This window comes from Cydia pomonella, chromosome 18 (genome assembly GCF_033807575.1).
Source record: "Cydia pomonella isolate Wapato2018A chromosome 18, ilCydPomo1, whole genome shotgun sequence".
Lineage (NCBI taxonomy): Eukaryota > Metazoa > Arthropoda > Insecta > Lepidoptera > Tortricidae > Cydia > Cydia pomonella.
This window is the reverse complement of record NC_084720.1, coordinates 6,619,830-6,640,074: the sequence shown is the minus strand read 5'-3', so window position 1 is coordinate 6,640,074 and position 20,245 is coordinate 6,619,830. Positions and strand designations below refer to the sequence as shown.

Below are 20,245 nucleotides of genomic sequence, written 5' to 3'. Positions count from 1 at the left end.
GATGTGTTTCTTACCTGAGCTGTATCACATATACAATGATTTTATATATACACATAATACATTGATACTTTGTCAGATGATAGCTTAGATGCTATCACGAAATTAAAAAAACCGTCAGTCGGTTGTATCGCCGTCGAAAAAGCGTCAGTTGATAAAATGAATTTGTAAAAAATACGCGCCTTACCACTTTAAGTCATGGAATGCTACATGCAAAATTTCATATTATTTTATTACCATCATAAAAAGATAAAGCGTTTAATTTTTACATGTTCATGTGACCAGCTGACGTTCTTACTACCGCGATACAACTGGCTGATGATTTTTTATATTAACAATAGCGTCTGAATTATCATCGGACAAAATATCAAACGGGAGGCGATGACAAACATTTTTTTATTAGTTTCGGTGGCTGCCATTCCTCAATCCATCAACGGAGCAGCAGTTGACGTCCACGAGAGTTCATCATACATAGCCGTTAACCACTACCTACGAGTTTTCGCCTGGGAGGCAATTGGTAATGGAAATCTGTTCCTGGCTCGCGGTCTTTGCACTATTCGTCTGGTTTAATATTGTCGCGGCGGACGTGAGACGCTTCCTCATACGATATCAGAGGAACTTGAAGATTAATCTTATAAGTTTTTGGTGAAATATTTATTATTGATAGGTAGTAGCTTTTATTGCTAAATGTACCATCGCCGACAAATTTTTTAATAATTGTGTTACCTATAAGTGGAAACTGTTCTGGCTGTTGTATTAACTTAATTTTTTAAACTGTATGTGTAATGATATGCTGTTTGTTTCCCTTTGCAATAAAAAAAATAAAAAAAATTGTCATTCGTAAACTTGATTAATAAGAAAAGTTTAACAATGGTCAATTAATTGTGTTGCTGTGTATGCATGTGGGTGGATCGACTTTTCTCTGTTGTAATTTTGTCCCATTGACTCGTATTGTCATGTTAGATTTGACAAATCTGCGTACGAGTATCATCGTGGATGGCACGAACTATAATTATGTTTGGTAGATGATTCAGTATAGAAAGGGCTTATAACTACCATAAAATGCATATTTTGTTCATTTAAATAAGTACCATTAAAAACAATGGTTTACAGAGTGACCCAGGCGACCGTAACCATGACAACGAGTGACAAGAAAAAGTTGTTTCACCCGTGTATTTTTTTTAACCAATCATCTATGAGACTTTTCTATTGAGCCCTCAATGATATTGCGTTGTGTTGTTCATATAACAGAGTTCCGTGGCGTGGCGTACCGCGAGGTTTCTATCATGAGGCCATTTCATACGTAGTATAAAAGTTTGGTAGTACAATAATATTGCATTTCTACGAGTAAGTGAAAAATGATTTTAACTCAATTGGACCGATGTCCGATTAAGACGATACTCTGTAAAATATTTAAAAAAATCACTTGAACAGTCATGGCAAGTAAAATGAAGCTTGTGAAAAGGTGAGAAATTGTCACGAACTTAAGTCATTAATATCATGAGAATTTCAGCGGGATTCCCATCGGCGATTAACCATTAAATAAATTTTATTCGTGTGATAAGCGGGGCAGGGCGGCGCAGGGCGGGCGGGCGCCGGCCTGACGCCGTAGTCGCCGCCCGCCGCCCTAGCCGCCGCACGTCCCGGCCCGTCGCCGACTCGCCGCGCCGCCGCCGCGCTAAAATTACCAACACTGATGACCTACTGACAGTGAATTGTGTTCGAACCCGTTGTGAGTGTCTTCGGCTGCTCGACCGTCTACCGTAAGTATCTAGACAACTTTGACGGAAACGCCGTGGCCATCTTATGGAATGTGAACCTTGAAATCTGTCTGATGTGGCGGTGACGAGACACTCAGCATCAAGACCTTTTCGGTTGGTTTTACGCATGTAAGGTCGGTTTAGTATTTAAAAATAGCGCAAGAATTTCATTCTGTAGCGCGCTTGTTGAGATGAGTTGACGAGTAGTATTCCGGGAGGCACGAAAACAAACGAGGATTCATGTCAAGGCTCAGAGTACTGTGACAGAGTCGGTGAAAAGATTTCGAAGACCTCAAATGCAATGATAATATATGTATCTGTATCAGATAGAGCAAATGAGATTACTGGATGGATCCCGAGGGGCGGCGCCGACCCGCGGTTCGTTAACACCAAGAACTATCTTGAAACTAGAAAAAACGAAATAAAAAGCATTATCCTCGGTGGAGAAATGAGCGAAAATTTCTTGAGTGTAAAAGTTTCTGCTTGAAGGGTATTAAATGAAAGAGCAATGTTATTGCATTAGCTTTCCAGACGCTCTCGCTATGGACGTTTTTTGTAATACACGCAGGGAGTACACTCTTTTCGTCCAATGTTTCATGAGGTTTTTAATTAATGAAAACATGAAGAGCGAGTAACTCAAGTACCACAAAAAACTTGCATAAGAAATGAGGAAAATGTATGCAGAAATACTCCATATTTAAATAACTGCATTAATGCTAAGACGTAAAAGCTTCTAGACGTTTATTAGGTTGGGGCTGAACCTATGACCTCTAAACGTAAGTTTTTCTTAACAGTCGTACTTTCCTTCCGTCACGGCATGGGCATAAACTGCGTTGACAGCCCAAATAAACCAAAATGGCTTCGCATCAAACCGCTATTTGCGTATTACGAGACCGCGACTATAGAATTTTTTATGACTTTTTCTTTATGTACCCTACTTATAGTACCTACCTACCGATGTGGAGCGTTGGGAGCATGATCAAACTGCCTATTTTGATATCTATGTTTATATCTCATCACTAATGAATGTAATTCGATCTTGAAAATATCTGCTTTTGAAAATATTTCATGCAATTTCCCAATTAAATAGTGTAATTTAATTGCAAGCGAAATGTAACGAACATTATTTGTAGATACATGTTTTTATTTAAGTATTTATTTGTTTATATATTTTAAGAAAAAACCCTCTTTATTGGTGGTTGATCAATCTCGAATAATTTGGAATATTTCTATAGTAGTGAAAAACACAACCAAATAATCAAGTTTCAACTGATTTGAAACGTATCAAGAAGTATTTGAGAGAAAGGAACAAAAGGTACATATAATCGGCAATAAAATAAATAAATCAATCATTTAATTTTTGATAGACTTGTATTTTGTTATTTGTACCCACATTTTCGTTCGCTTCATATATTTTCCATTTTCCTGCCGTGTTTTCTAGACTTTCTCTAACGCATGTTTTCACGTGATCTCGAATGTTCCTTACGCTAGGTTAGATTAATTACCGTATTACAGTTTTGCGCTCAATTATTTATTACTTATACAGGATGATTCAGGAGACGTGAGCAGGATCAAGACTGCGTACTCAGTAAGTTGTCAGTAACTGTTTCGTACCTGTATTTGTGAGATTAACGTTAATTTATTTTTTTCTGTTCAAATATTTATTTTATTTTATTTACGACATTTTTGGTCACCCTCTTTGTTTTATCCATAACAAGTGACAAATTGAATGTCCTCGGAGTCTGGGTACTTTTGAAAAATTGTATCTCACTCAAGTGTGACATTTTATTTTCTTCATAATCCAAGTGCTGTAATAACGGTTAAAAAGGTTTTATCTTTGTTAATTGTTGTAGGGTGTCCATGATTGTAGATAATCCAATTTGTTCATTAACATTTCCTAATTGCGTAGGCTTGGTCCCGCTCACGTATTTTTTTTTATATACTACGTCGGTGGCAAATAAGTATACGACCCGCTTGGTGGCCTTTAAGCAGCATAGACAACCACAATCACTATTTATAATAATGAAAAAAAAAAACAATGTCATCTAAATATTTTCAAAATTCCGTTATTGGGGTTAGATATAAGAATGTTAAGTATTATTTGAGGTATATTTTACAAAAAATAATTCAATGGTATTGTATTTGGAGGAGCTCAAACTTGGTATGTTTTGAAAAGTATTTTAATTTAATACAAATGACTGAAATGTAATGATGTTACATATTTTTTGAACCGGCTCAATGCCTTTTCATTTAATACCACACACGATAGATATCTGAACAAAAAAAAATCCATACAAAAAAAGACGTCATAACTCCTCATTTTTTTTTGGTGCTACGGGTCAAATTGATTCAAATGGTCTAACAATCAATCGTGCCGATTTTCAAGCTTTTAACACAATTTGCAGCGTTTATAGGCGTAACGCTAGCACTAATATGAATGCCGTTAATGAGTGTCACACTGAGTTAGGTTTTATAGATCGTGTCGTTCACGAAGACGCGTGGCTTGACTCGTGTTGTCACGACTCATGTTATTAAGGTTAGATTTGACAAAACTGCGCGTCATTGTGAATGACACGAACTATATATAGACTATTCACAAAATATTACTGAAAAAATATTTATGTTTGAAATAGAAATAACATCATAAATGAAATGACATTGCTTGAAGGGTAAAATAAGACGTATCCTTTACATTCTCATATGTAGCACTTAAACATTTTTCTTTACGCATAAGTTGCCGATGTATTCTTATTAAAAAAAGTAATTGTTAACAGCTGATGGATTATATCTCATATTATCTCATATTCATAAATCATATCAGTATTAGAACAAGAAATAAAAATAAAAATCTGGCTACAGGTCTTAAATAATTGTTTGGAAAAGGTAGGGAGTATATAAATATTTTCGATTCACAATGTTACCTACATATATCCTGTATAAATAATACAACACCATTGTATTGGCAACGTTAAGAGCAAATTCAGTTATTTCTGCTTGTATTTTGCAATCCGATGTTAATGATTTGTCTGTCTGCACGCGTGTTAATTATAAACGAAAGATATATTTTATTTACACAACGCTCGGCTGTCTGTTGAGAAAAAATGAAGTATTAAGAGTTATGTTTACTTTTGAGTATGTTACTTGTTTTTGTTTTTCACAAAGGCATACTAGCCTAGTCGGTAGTGCCTTTCGCGAAGCAGTAGGGCTAAGATGGTCGGCTCTTTATCATTTGTCACCATGCCTGAAATATTCTAACAAGTATGTAAGTGCGAAAGCGTCAGGCATAGCGACAACTGATAAAAATGCGGTCGTGCTACAGACAGACGCTGGAGGTCCCGGATTATAATCTTGGTAAGGACCAAGATTATAATCCGGGACCTCCAGCGTCTGCACCCTTGCGTTTATTTATTCATTTAAATTATAATGCACAAAGATATACAATTATGTACAAACATAGAAACACTAAAAGATGGTGCAAGGAGAAACAAACAATCCAGTAAAGACGATTGACAAATACATACTATTGTGTGTTCATTACAGATATACCTGTGTTATGAATGTTTTGTATGTATTTAAGTATTTATGATAACGACGATATATGTGGTTATATTGTCGTCTAGTACCCACAAAACAAGCGTACTAAGGGGCTAGGTCGGTTTGTGTAAGATTGTCCGATAATATTTATTTATTACAAAGCTCTAAATTAAATCCATCTATGGCACAACGATCATACTTTGATCATATCTCGTATAAACATGGTTGATTGTCTGTTGTTCCTAAATAAAAGGATAACATATATAGGTAGTTATGTATTTTGCTCATAGTTTCCAACAACGTCCTAACAATGATGATCATTTTTAAAAGTTATCGCGTAGACATGTTTTACACATAATTTGTAGACAAACTTATAAGTGCCCGGCCCGGCTAGCCGGCGTAACAAAAAAAAGCATTCAACCAGAATTTTAAAACAACCGTAGGTAACATTCGAAAATTTATGACGAGGGCCAATAGGTTGATACCCGAGCAAGCGAAAGATTCCAAAATTGAACCACGAGCGAGTGGTCGAAAATTAGAGTCTTGAGCGTTGCGAGGGTTAAAAGGCACGAGTGTTAAACAAATTTTGCCACCGAGTGAAAAACAAAATTTTTCACCATACCAACGAGGAAAATTGTAACTGTAAAATATCAAACAAAATCAAACCAAATTAAATCCAAATAAACGTTATTAAATAATTATTATTCAAAATCATTATTTATAAGTCAATTCTACTAGCTATCATAAGGAAACAGCTCAAACTTTGCATCTGATTACTTTGGCCCACACGTGGATAAAATGCAACTTTCTCATTACTCATTACTTTTTGAACAACTGTTGGTTGGCCTTTACCGGTTGGTAATCTTTACGATATTTTCTATACCTTACTGTAGTACCGTTGTAAGGCAGAATTATCCTCCCTTAGCATAAAAAATAATAATGTGAGAGCTTAGACGCAGAACAGACAGCGTATATTGCATTAGTTTCCCCACAGATGTACTGAGTGGTACTATTAGGAGTGCACGAGCGTTCCGCAAACATCGGAGACTCGCTTTGTACACGAAGACTTACATTAATAGTGAAATATAGTGTTTTAGTCAGACTTTTATTACGTGACTGTTATACAGATTGGATGGTTGTGTTATAGACGTGGTAGCTTGATAATAACAGTATCTGACTCTTTCTATCGTGCGGTGTTAAAAAGTTACGATCGCTCTATCACGTGGATAAGAGTGACTATCATATACGCTTATTGTGGTTCAGACACTCAGTAAATGACATGAGTATTAATATTTTTTTCGTTATCTCGTTTCATTTACCGATGTATACAAGCCTTCTTGAGCTTACTGTTGGTCTTAGTCAATTTGTGTAAAAATAAATAAATAAATAAATAAGTGCCTTCGGAAAGTTACCAAAGTGGCGAAATTTTCATTAGGAATATTTAATGGAATCTTCTCATTGTTGTATGGGAAATTAATTTTTCCATTTCCAAAATGGAATTTTCCTTTTTTGTGATTTTTTTAAAGTTTCCAGTTTCGTTTCAAATATTTGTAGTTTCATTCCACGTCACTACACGTCCGTAGTAATATCATTATCTAAGGTTATTATACACTATCAATTAATTGTTTACCGTAAACCGCACAATAAAATACTTATTTGATTAGAACTGGTCTTGGCCACATTTTTTGTTATTACGATTACTTAGTTTTACTAAATTAATCTAAATAAACTGTTGAAATCTATCAATTATTTATGTGAGTGTTAAGTGTTATGGTAAGGAGTAATTGTGTTATGATTGGAGTTCTAATCTTAGATCGTATAAATCGAAGAAGGAAATAAGCGTGAAATTAGCAACATTGTGATGCATGCGGACTGTTTTGACGGCTCTGTAAGCGTAAGGTCACATAGTTAGAGAATTTATTAGGCCAGCAAAATATGAAAAAGTTGAAACTCCTCTGTTTGCACTTTGATTGTGCGGTTTTACTAAATAACAAGTTAGATGGCGCTGTACCGGGAGCGGCGATTTCTACATCGCGCTAATAAAATGTTTATTGGGATTATTATATAAGGGTTTGGGATTCTTTTATTATAATGGACTTTGCGACCGGATTCATAGACGGTCACTCATTATATTGGGCTTTTTACGGCAAATACTTATTTCGTTAGTATTTAGGTGATAACTATTCGTATTTGTCTACATACATATAAGTATGTATGTATGTAAACACTATATTGTACATAAGGGACAGGTAAAGATACGTTATACAATAAAAGGAAAAAATTATAATGCTGGCAATGTGCAAAGGCGAACTTATCCCTATAAGGGATCTCTTCCAGTACATGTATAATGAATTAATGGCAGGTTTAGCTGTCTTGCATGTTTTGTTTTAAAACTTTGAAAGTAGTACACAAATGGTAAATTACTTTATTTGTACTAATCCGTAAAGCTCAGTAGATTATTCTGTGTCGCTAATTTAGTGTATCAATATCCTATTCATTAATATAAAGGGTCCACTTAAGTTTTCTCGTTGAATCACCACATATTTCTACTATGAAAATTTATTGAAAATATTCTCTAAATATGTATTTTTAATACACGGCTCCATGGCTGCCGTTTTAATATTAAATTTCATCATCATGTACTATGCCATAGCTACTAATTGTAAAAGCGATATGATATGGCATTTTCTAATAAAACAAGATTAAATTTATACAAACTTAAGTATACTCGCTAATCTGCTTATTAATGTTCCTTAATCGAATAAAATGAAACGTTTTGATATTATTAATATCGGCAAATATTTTTATGAGAGGTGAATGAAAGCACTATATATAATCCCAATAAACATTTAATTAGTGCGATGTAGAAATCGCCGCTCCCGGTATAGCGCCATCTAACGTGTTATTTAGTAAACTATTTTATATGAAAGTACGTTCTCACACGATGTCAAACATCTTGCGGCGGTAATTTTTGAGCACTAATCAGACTTCTATGGTTTTTCTAGTTGCATAAAAGGCACTCGCTAAAATGCATAAGCAACAAGCAAAGTTTCAGGAGTTATCGCCGTGCAAAATATCATATACAGCATTAGCTATGGAAAAAACGTTTAAAAGATACATCAGAAAAACGGCCATGGATCCGGGAATCTCTAATCAGATAAGCGCGATGCGGGTTAGACAGGCCCTTAAACCCGCGGTTATTGGCTGACCGGAAATGGCCCTGCACCGGAAATTGCTTCCGACGTCGTTTCCGACCTCAGCCCTATGGTCATTAAATTACTGCTTAAAATTAATTTCACGATTGTGAACGGTTGAAGTTTAGCAAGCTTAAGCCCTTGGCGGTTACTTTAGACTACTCAATTTGGTTACAGCGATGAGTGATTTTTATGGGTATAAAATTTCTAGGACCCATGTCGACAATTTTTTTTAAATGTATGATTTAAACTACTGCGTAAATTATGTCACATAAATGATATTTCGTACATAAGACCCCAAAACCTCATTGGTACGAACCGGGGTTTGAACCCGTGACCTTCGGATTGTAAGTCGCACGTTCTTACCGCCACCAGCGCTTTTGCACAAGACTTTTTGTATTTAGTAATTATATGCAGTGCCGCAAATTGTAGAATTTACAACAAAGTGGGCCGGTTACTTGCCATTCATTCCGTGGGAATAATACTGTTTGGCCAAATATAGGATTATTTCGAATCGCCTACATAAAATTATTGCATACAACGATGAAAAAGGTGGAAGAGTTTTCAATACCTACGGAATATATTTAAAATAAACTATTATCTTTACGCCTACGGCTGATTGCCATCGCGCCAAGCTTCCTTGAATTAATTATTGTCTAGAAGCGAATATTATTTGATGTCAACCCGTTGTTATTATTTGCCTTTGGTGGAATACAAACTAAGTTAAATCAAAATGATTATGTCTCTACAGGGTTCGGTCAGAATAGACTTTGTCTTTCAATTTGTTTAATGATTACCACTAAATAAACATAAGTACAATTTTTAAGCAATGATTGCATTATAGTAAACACCCCTATAATGGAACAGGCACCAGTAATGGGATGGTATAGACAAATCCTGTAAAACAAGTATTTACCATCAGTTTTTAAACGCTGACAACATTTTACCATAAACAAGAGCCAAAGAGCTGCTTAAGTTTAATTTTTCATTAATATTTGTTAGTTTGAAAATTAATGACGCCATACATCCCATGACTGGAGCAAAAAACTATTGTTTTAATTGGTTAATAATATTAAAACCAATTGCAGTAGCTTTCATTAAATACATAGAAAACATAGAGGACGCATTGGACATTCAAGTTTTGAAGCATAAAGCGGTAAAAAAATGTACAGATGTCGGTGAAATATCAAAAATACTCCAAATTTCTCTTAAATGTCCCATAATTGGTGACGTTAATATAAGGTCCAGTAAGTTCGTGTTCTTCTCTCACTATCACTAAGCTTAAGTGTGAGCGAGAGCGCGGAGATCTTTTTAATTTTTTGTACGTTTAAATTAAAAAAAAGGTATGGGTCAACCCTCAAATATGATATTACCGATTTTTAAAAGCACACAAATTTTTAAAGTGCATTTTAAACCCATGCTCGTGATTTCGATCGAAAGTCAAAAACTCAGGATTCGAATCAATACAATGTCTTGAGAAAGGCTTCAAGATTGCTAATTAAATTAATGGCAGCCGTATTGTAATCCAAAAAAGCGCTACAACTTTAAAAAAACTCCGTTATCTGAACCTACTGCATCTTAAGATACATAATGAAAAGTTATAATCATGTATATATTATACTGATGACTTTGACAAATATGATTGATGAAATTGATGGCTATTGTATATATACTTATTAACTTTGACAAACATGATTGATGAAAGTGATGGCTATTGTATATATACTTATTAACTTTGACAAACATGATTGATGAAAGTGATGGCTATTGTATATATACTGATAACTTTGACAAACATGATTGATGAAAGTGATGGCTATTGTATATATACTTATTAACTTTGACAAACATGATTGATGAAAGTGATGGCTATTGTATATATACTGATAACTTTGACAAACATGATTGATGAAAGTGATGGCTATTGTATATATACTTATTAACTTTGACAAACATGATTGATGAAAGTGATGGTTATTGTATATATACTTATTAACTTTGACAAACATGATTGATGAAAGTGATGGCTATTGTATATATACTTATTAACTTTGACAAACATGATTGATGAAAGTGATGGCTATTGTATATATACTTATTAACTTTGACAAACATGATTGATGAAAGTGATGGCTATTGTATATATACTTATTAACTTTGACAAACATGATTGATGAAAGTGATGGCTATTGTATATATACTTATTAACTTTGACAAACATGATTGATGAAAGTGATGGCTATTGTCTACTGAAGTGATGAGATACAAGTGACCTCAGGTTATACTTGAGCTTTGTGAAATGGGCCAGACATAAGTGTGACAGCTACTCAGTCAGTATCTATTTGAGAGTATATTTCATTAAGCATGTTGTTATGATAAATAAACCTGTGTATATGATACAATGTATGTATCACTTACACAATTAACTGCTAAGTAGTTCGTGTGTTCGCAAGTATAATAATAGTTATCAGTCGAAATTGAAAATATTTTCTTTCAGTTCACCTTTACTCCATTTTTAGTAAAAAAAAATTGTGATGTATGTGGGTACTTAGCCAAATATATTATATTAGCTAACATATAAGTGGGTAGCACTAGATTTCTTTGTCTCGATTAAATACTGTAACGAACGGACGTGTGTTATTTCTGCAACCCTTAGTCGGACGCCACCCCCTTCATCCCTATTTCTCAGTGGCGACGAGTCGTTCGGACCTTTTGTGCGTGTACTGTGCGTGTTGTGTTGGTGAAAAAAAAAAATAACAATGTCAATCGGCAAAATAGGCGAGTTTAAGATCGCGTCGGACAATTGGCGGTTATATGTAGAACGACTTGAACAGTATTTCTTGTGTAACAACATTAAAGCTGAGTTGCAAGTGCCTACGTTAGTGACCGTGATTGGTGCCGAGTGTTATGAGCTCCTAGTCAACTTATGTACACCGGATAAACCTACTTCAAAAACATTCGCCGAACTAACTACCATTTTAGAAAAACATCTGCAACCGAAACCCAGTGTTCTTGCAGAACGTTATAAATTTAGGCATAGAAAACAAGGAGACAGTGAATCGATGTCTAATTACGTGGCAGTTTTGAAAAGAATGTCTAAGACGTGTGATTTTGGGGCGTGGCTCGAAGAAAGTTTAAGGGATCAGTTTGTATGTGGAATTCACAGCGAGACCATTCGACAAAGGCTTTTTGCTGAAGATAAGCTAGATTTCACTAAAGCTTTTAATCTGGCAGTTAGTATGGAAGCGGCTGAGAAGGACGCCGCTATGGTCGAGGGGTCGCGAAAGCCTGCTAGCGACGGGACAAGTGCGGCGGCGTCTTGTCAAGCGATATCGGCGAGTTCGTCACGACGCAGGAGCGAGGCGGCGCGGGGAGCATGGCAACCGCGGGGCGCAGAGCGAGGCGCCAGCGCTGGTCGTGGTGCTCGCGCCAGCGGCTGGCAGGCGGCGGCGTCGGCGGGAAAACGGCGTGACACACACTGTAACGCTTGCGGCGGGACGCACGGCACGGAAACCTGCCGATTTACCCGTTACGTGTGCAAGGTGTGCAACAAGCAGGGACACTTACAGCGGGTGTGTCCATTAATGGTGGATACTCACAGCGTGGACGTGATGAACATGGCCAGTCAGCGGGAAACATATAGTGAGAACAGTGACATGAGTGACGAGGTAATTATCATACATGTTAATAACTTAAGGGCAGAGGATTACAAACCCATTTTTATGAAAATAATTGTGCAGGGCATTGACCTTGACATGGAATGTGATACAGGCAGTGCGATATCATGCGTTAGCAAAAAAGTTTACGAACAGTTGTTTTCTCAGTTAATACTAGAGGATAGTAATGTTAGATTACGTTATTATACTGGAGAGCTTGTAAAACCGGTGGGTGTAGTGAAACCACTGGTAAAATATAAAGATAGGCAGGAATATTTGGAGATGTATGTAATCGAAAATGCTAAATCCATATTGATAGGTAGACAATGGCTGGCGGAATTAAATATACCAATACCTACGCCATGCAGACCGCGCAGTGTGAATAGTACTGAGGTAAATGACAATGAGTTTAACTTGGCGCATTTCAGTTCCAGATTTTGTGACGTGTTCGCGGATGGTCTGGGGCGGTTTACCGGCGGTCGCGTGAGCATCCACCTGCGGGAAGGGGCGCGGCCGGTGTTCCTGCGCGCGCGGCCCCTGGCGTACGCGCTGCGCGCGCCGGTGGAGCGCGCGCTGGAGCAGCTGGTGCGCGACGGCGTACTCACCCCCGTCGACCGCTCCGACTGGGCTACCCCCATAGTCCCGGTTGTAAAGAAGGACGGTAATGTAAGAATTTGCGCTGATTACAAACTAACTTTAAATAGAATGCTAGAAGTCGATCGATATCCGTTACCTAGGGTAGAAGATTTGTTGGCGCGCCTGTACGGAGGGAAGCGATTTAGTAAGATCGATTTATCCCAGGCCTACGCACAATTTGAACTGGACGATTCTCGGAAATACACCGTGATTAATACTCATAAGGGGTTATTTCGTTATAATCGTCTTGTGTATGGATTGTCCTCGAGCCCAGGTATATTTCAGAGGCGCTTGGAACAAATGTTTGCAGATTTGCCACATGTAGGAGTATTCCTCGACGACGTGATTATCACGGGCAGCGATACGGAATCGCATATTGACAATTTAGTCAAGGTTTTCGAGCGGTTGCAAGCTTACGGGTTGCGAGTAAAAAAAGATAAATGCGCTTTCTTTGCTAAATCGATTAATTATCTAGGGCACGTTATTAGTGAAGACGGTATACATACTTGCCCAGAAAAAGTAAAGGCCATCGAGGCCGCGCCGGCGCCACGTAATGTATCCGAATTAAGGGCCTTTATAGGAATGGTTATGTATTACGCGAAATTTGTCGGTAATGTAAGTAGTATAATGGCACCATTATATAATTTATTAAAAAGTGGAGTTAAGTTCGTGTGGGATAGGGAGTGTCAGGCGGCTTTCCAAGAAATCAAGAGGGCGCTCGGGTCGAGCCAAGTGCTAACGCATTATTCAGAAAAATTACCACTGATTTTGACATGTGATGCGTCTGGAGTAGGGGTGGCCTCGGTGATATCGCACGCCACGGAGCACGGGGAGCGGCCCGTGGCGTATGCCTCGCGCACGCTTTCAGCGGCGGAGCGCGCGTACGCACAAATAGACCGGGAGGCGCTAGCAATTGTCTACGGAATTCGTAAATTTCACCAGTACCTGTACGGTCGCAAGTTTATATTACGGACTGATCACAAGCCGCTTACGTACATTTTTGGAGATAAGGTCGGGATCCCGGTAATGGCAGCTTCGCGCATACAACGATGGGCGGTTCTTTTATCCGGGTACGACTATCAAATAGAATATGTTACCTCGAAAAGGAACTGTGCGGACGCGCTATCGCGGTTACCTCAGGGAAAAGAGGGAGGATTGAACAGACAAGAGGAAGTCACTTACGTAAATTTCGTGGAAAGCTTTCTACCGGTAACTAATAATGACGTACGTGTTTCGACAGCCAGAGATAGGATAGTGAGTAGGGTGATCACATACGCGCAGTCGGGGTGGCCGGCTAGTTGCCCAGACGAGGAGATGGAGCCGTACTTTATAAGAAGGAACGAGTTATATGTTGACCGCGGATGCTTGATGTGGGGATATCGGATGACTATTCCCAATGCGTTGCGAGAAAAGATCCTTAAGCAGTTGCATACTAGTCATATGGGTATTGTTAAAATGAAATCACAGGCGCGTAGTTATGTATGGTGGCCTAACATAGACGCGGATGTGGAGGCGTTGTGTAGGGCGTGCGAGACATGCGCAGCGGAGGCCGCCGCACCGCCACGGGCTACGCCAAGTCCATGGATGTACGTTACGCAGCCCTGGACTAGGATTCATGTAGATTTTTTACAATACAAAGGTAGGACTTATTTAATACTCACTGACTCGAGCTCAAAATGGATCGAGGTGTTTGAGATGTCACGCACAAACTCGTCCGCCGTAATTAGGGAACTGAGGGCAACTTTCGCTCGCTTTGGATTACCGTCAGTCGTGGTTTCAGATCAAGGACCGCCTTTTACAAGCGCAGAGTTCAAACAATTCTTAACTCAAAATGGAATTGAACAGGCTTTTTCACCCGTGTACCACCCGGCGTCCAATGGAGCTGCGGAGCAAGCGGTAAAGTTGTGTAAACGGGCGATAAAGAAAGCGTTTAGAGACGGGGTAGATGTAGACATGGCATTACAAACTTACCTGCTTGCGTACAGGAATAGCGTGCATAGTACCACGGGAGAAACCCCAGCGATGCTGCTACAAAAACGAAATTTACGGTCGAGGTTAGACTTATTACGTAGTGATCGCGGGCTGGAAGACCGGGTACGTGACGCGCAGCGCCGCCAGGTGCAGGCCGCTCAGAGCGCCATCTCGGAGCGGAACTTGGCAACGGGAGATACCGTTTGGGCGCGAAATTATACCGGCGCCGATAAATGGATTAAAGGTACTGTGGTAGGCAAGGAGGGTTCACGTCGGTATACCCTAGATAACGGAGACGGCCGACTTCTAGTTAGACATGTAGACCAAATAAGGCGTAGATCAGCTTTATCAAGCATTCCGTGTCCTACGGAGCGGGGGGCCGACGGTGATGAGCAGGCTGAACAATTAGAGAGTCCCAAGGTGCAACAGGGTGGTTTGGTGGAACTGGGGGAGGAAGGGACCGAGACAGTAAGAGAGGAGGAACCTAGTAAAACGTCAGATGAAATTGTTACGGCTAATCCTTCCCCACGTCCTCAGCTACCAGCGCGATCGCCGGTGGCGCTTAGGCCGTTGCCAAGTCGTAGACATAGACTAGAGATAGATTAGTTATAATTAGTTTAAGGTACTTGTAGTATTATATAAATGCTATAGTGTATATGTAGTTCATGATTAAGTGGGGAGGTGTGATGTATGTGGGTACTTAGCCAAATATATTATATTAGCTAACATATAAGTGGGTAGCACTAGATTTCTTTGTCTCGATTAAATACTGTAACGAACGGACGTGTGTTATTTCTGCAACCCTTAGTCGGACGCCACCCCCTTCATCCCTATTTCTCAAAAATCAGAAATATTACTCTGCTTTTTATTAAAAAAGTTATAGTAATGTGAGGATCACAAAAAAAATGGTGAGAGAAAGAAATAAAACTTTGATTGCATGTTTTTAACGTAAAATATATATTTTGTTAGAGGGCGTATGTTATATACTTAATGTAGGAATCTGAGATTCCTTTTTGTTTATCAAACACAACTTAGCCAAGCTTGTCGAAAATTCTCAGAATCAAATTTCGAGCAAATTTACACAGACCAAACTAATTAAAGCTTGTACTATGGCTACTAGCGACGATATCTATACGTATATAGATAAATACATTCTTATATACCTACATAGAAAACACACATGACTCAGGAATAAATATCTATGTTCAGTATGAGTGATATTTAATATCGAGTTCTTTCCTAGCTACAAGCAAACAATTACATGCGCCTTGAAATTTGACAGGCACATGCTGGTTTAAAATAAACTCGGTCTAATCCTCACGAACAGCCATTGCCTTGTAACTGAAATTTATTGTACAGACTTCTGGGCAAAACGTTTATAGGACACTTTAATGAAAGGATGGATCGTAATTTATAAGATGTAGCATTAGCGCTATCAATTATTGAGTAGTTGTTTGTCCGTTTCATAAGATTTATGACTATTTCTAGTGTTTATAAATCAAAGAGCTTGTTTTGATCAATTAGATAAGCGTTTTCTTTGTAACAGTCAATCCATGAATATTTAAAGAACGCTTTTATCTAAACCAGCATAAACGTCGGTTTCCATCCCGCCCTCCATTTTTTGATACCGTCAGTTTATGTGAAAAATGTCCGTGTAAACTGTAACGTGTGTTATCTCTCAGATATTCCGACGGGACATATTTTAATAACAAAGCCAATTTGAAAAACATTTCAAAGCAAACTCGCGAGGAATGAATAATTTCGGACAGAATAAACTCCCGAATAACGGCACAAACGGGTTGTGACAAAACAATGCGTTTTGGAAATGTTTCGTCGGAGTACCTTAGCCGCATAATGAGGAGTGGCTGGTTTTAGTAGGACTTGGCAAACAATTTGTGGAATTTCTGTTCAGAGCGTCCCCTGTGGGATATTACAGGTCACAGTAAAGACGAGAACTTATTAGCTTGCGCACGCTTTAGAGTCCGTTGAATTTTATCAAAGTCATTGAATCGTGTCCGGCTCCGGTGAGCCGGCAGTGTAAGCGTAATTTGCCTTTGGCTCGCTGCGTTACGGCCTATATTTTAGACTACGGGGTGAACGGAGCGGAACATGTTTTAGCTTAAGATGTTAATTTAAGCGATAGTTAAGAAGTCACGACTTTCTAGTTGAGTTTATCTTTTACTTCATTAAAGCTTATCATTTGAAGCATTTACTTGGACTTTGTGGTTTCATTTTTAAATGTAAAATTAAGTATTTTACAATTTATCCTTTTATGGTTTGTTATTTCTATTAACACTACATTTGATTTTGAACATGAATTGTTTCAGCATAAGTCTCCACTAATTTAACGGTTAATGATCGTAAAATAACAAAAAGCTCCGAACTCGTCTCTCTAAGAGAGAAATCTCCTAAAGCGATAAGTTCTCTTTATATACTTTTAACAAATTGACTGGTAGTGACAGACGGCGAACAGATTTAAGATTCAACTTTGCAACTTCGCAGTCGCCATTGCTCAGCGTAGCCATCGGCGTCTCATTTATTTTCAAACCCGTCTGAATTAGCCATTCGATTGAAACTTTCCCCACAATCGACAACTTGCGGCTACCGGGAGAGCCATTTGAAGTTTAAGAATCTGATATTGATTTGACATTACTCTCTGTGCAAGTCGCTTGCAGGAATATCCTGTATATTTAGTTATGTCTGAAATAAATTACATTATGTTATACTGAACCACTTATACTTACTGTGGGGGCAACCCCGATAACGCGACCTATATGATATATGTGCATATATGTATGTGCTACATATCAACCTTTATGGTCAGACATAACCAATTTGCCCTGTATAAAAGCATTCGAAATGCACTGGGAGTAATGTGAGTTCAATATCAAATCAAGTTCAGACTTTTAATGTTCGGTTGCCACCCACAGTCGACTATTGGCAACTTAACAAACCATTGGCAGGGAAGTTAGTACAATTAATGCAAACTGTTCTTCTGACATGACAATTTACTCTATTTGTGGTCATAAAAATGTATGAAGTGACTATCGAAAATTTTAACAAGATATATTTCACGACTAATAAACATTTAAACATAAACTGAAGAAAATAATGAGGTAAGGAAGAAAAACAACATAGGTACCTATTAGTAAGTTAAACTATATGACATCATCGTGAAAATTTCGGGATTAAAAATAGGTAAACCTGAGCATAATATACGTATGTAGTTTAATAGTTATAATATTTGTTCTCTTTTAGGTATTAGTATAGGAAATTTTAGTGAGCAATGCTTTTAATAATATAGAATGCTCATGACCCATAAAGACCAAAGTTGATAAAAACCTTTTGCAGAAGAAAAGGTTCAAAGCTGCCCTAAAAGCAAGAGATCGGATTGATAGCGAGCGACTAATTGGCCCAGGCCTCGGCCTACGAGTACCAGCCCCTTTAGAGACCGCAGTCTCTTTGAGAATGTATGAATCTGGGTAAAAACAAGAATGATTTGATTTTTGTAAAACGCATTAAGTTTTCGCTGTCATACTTGGTTCATTAAATCATTTTATATAGGAAATTTAAATTAGCATTCCTTTGCAAGGCATAAGGGTGTTACAACTTATGCAAAATCATGTGGGAAATATATTCCCTCTGCCTTATAAAGGTTTAATAACATAAAGTTACAACCCAAAAGACCAAAGTGGACCAAAGCAGCTTCAGTAAAAGGTTTAGAGCTATTCTAAAAGCAAAAGATTAGAATGGCAGCGAGCAAATAATTGGATGAAAGCTTAGTTTGTCATCCGCCGCTGCTTCATTTGAAGACTGCGGTCGCTTCGAGTACCTAATTAAAGGAGCAGATTGAAAGTAATCTAGGGAACTTAAAAGTCCGAATTCGAGACCTAAAAGAAATATTTTCAATACCTTACCTTAAAAGGTGGTAAATTAAATGGTGGTTTTTTTCTGAATTTTACATAAAGCAACATATCTAACATGAGAAATTGAAAAAAATAAATCCAGAAAAATTTTAATAGATATTAATAGGTAATGTTTTACCGAAACAAATAGTTTCCGATAGTAAGGCTTGGTTCAAAGTTACCTAAGGCTTGGTTAAATTACACAAAAGCTTCAGAGCGGCCCTAAAAGCAAAAGATTGGAACAGTAGTGAGCGACTAATTAGCCGAAGGCTCGGCTTGTCATTCGGCCGCTGCTTCATTGAAGACTGCGGTCGCTTTGAGTACCTAATTAAAGGAGCGCCTGATTGAAAATGATTTGAGCAACTGTGGACGTAGTATCTTTATATTTAAAAATATTTCTGTTATTTTACACGCTTCCTGACACTAGGGTAGAAAGGTAGTAGTAGGTGGACGGTGACGGTAGTTAGTGCATTTATGTTATTTATTAATTTTACTATGTTATTAAGCGTGTCACAATATTCTTATCTAACTTGGGTCAACGCGTGCTTTGAATTCTATCAGTTTATCATCCATACACATCGTAATAAGAAACTAGGGTGCTTTTTTAGATAATACATATTTAATATTTATTACCTAAATTAAAAAGAACGCCCCTAAAAGCAGGGATCGTTACCGGTATAATTAGAGGGTCTGGAGTTGCAGGCGTCCAAAGGCTACGGTGACTGCTTACCATCAGGCGAGCCGTATTGCCACCGACGTGGTATAAAAAAAACCTAAAAATCAGAAAAATACCTACATTACCTACCTACATTCAAAATATGTCTTTGATATTCTAGAATGGTGTTTAGGTAAGGACAATAAATTATCAAATTACCTAAGTGAAATGCAAAAATATAAATAAATAATCGAGATACCATAATCGAATACCGGTTAATTTGTATGAAAAATATACCGGTATTCGATCCCTGCCTTAAAGGACATTTAAGGGCTGCATCAACATCATCTGTGTTTGTTTTTACAGCTGAAATCACAACCAGTTTATTTAATTAGTCTTTTGCAAGTAACAGGTAGCATGAGAAGGATATTACCTATTTTTAAACGGAATGAATTTCCTTTCTCTTTGTGAAAAATGGTTAATTGAAGAGACACGAAGAAACGGATAATTGATCTGCAGGTCGATTCTATTTAAATATTTTGATTTTGCTTTTCATCTTATTTTGATACGTAGTGGCTCACGCTGATTGGTGCTCACGAGATGTAATCGCGAGTCTCCTGTCATGCATGTCGCTTGCTCTTATTGGTCCGCGTGAGATGCTTGATGACACGACTGTCAAGATCGTGTCAAAAAAAATTAAGACCATATCAACATATTAAGGTACGCTATGTTCAGAGAGCGGAGTTTAAAAAAAACCCTTTTTTAGATAACAATACGGATGCCAAAAATTCAATGAAGTACCTATCTTGAGAGAAAATCTTTAGAGACTTCAGCGATTCGAATACAGATTTTTTGACTTTCTTTCGATAGACAAATATCACGCTTTAAAATATTTTCAAGATGTATGCACTAAAGCTTTAAATATAAAAATTGCTTC

The 20,245-nt window shown here is 37.7% G+C and overlaps 2 protein-coding genes across 4 annotated transcripts in view; both read left to right on the top strand.

Moving 5' to 3' along the window:
* The first annotated feature begins 1,490 nt into the window (after nucleotides 1-1,490).
* The window catches only part of LOC133527983 (receptor-type tyrosine-protein phosphatase kappa), a 284,020-nt gene continuing 265,265 nt past the window's right edge, over nucleotides 1,491-20,245 (top strand). For 2 of the 3 annotated variants that reach the window (XM_061865214.1, XM_061865211.1), the window contains exon 1: nucleotides 1,491-1,760. The gene's annotated coding sequence lies outside the window, so the exon portion shown is untranslated. The remainder of the gene's footprint in view (nucleotides 1,761-20,245) is intronic. The other variant, XM_061865216.1, reaches the window with a different exon arrangement.
* Nucleotides 11,022-15,354, top strand: LOC133527886 (uncharacterized protein K02A2.6-like). Its single transcript, XM_061865081.1, has one exon. The coding sequence runs from the start codon at nucleotides 11,245-11,247 to the stop codon at nucleotides 15,352-15,354; it is 4,110 nt and encodes a 1,369-aa protein (XP_061721065.1). The 5' UTR covers nucleotides 11,022-11,244.

Coding starts and splice junctions, on each gene's coding strand:
- LOC133527886 (XM_061865081.1), top strand. CDS start 11,245: ATGTCAATCGGCAAAATAGGCGAGTTTAAGATCGCGTCGGACAATTGG.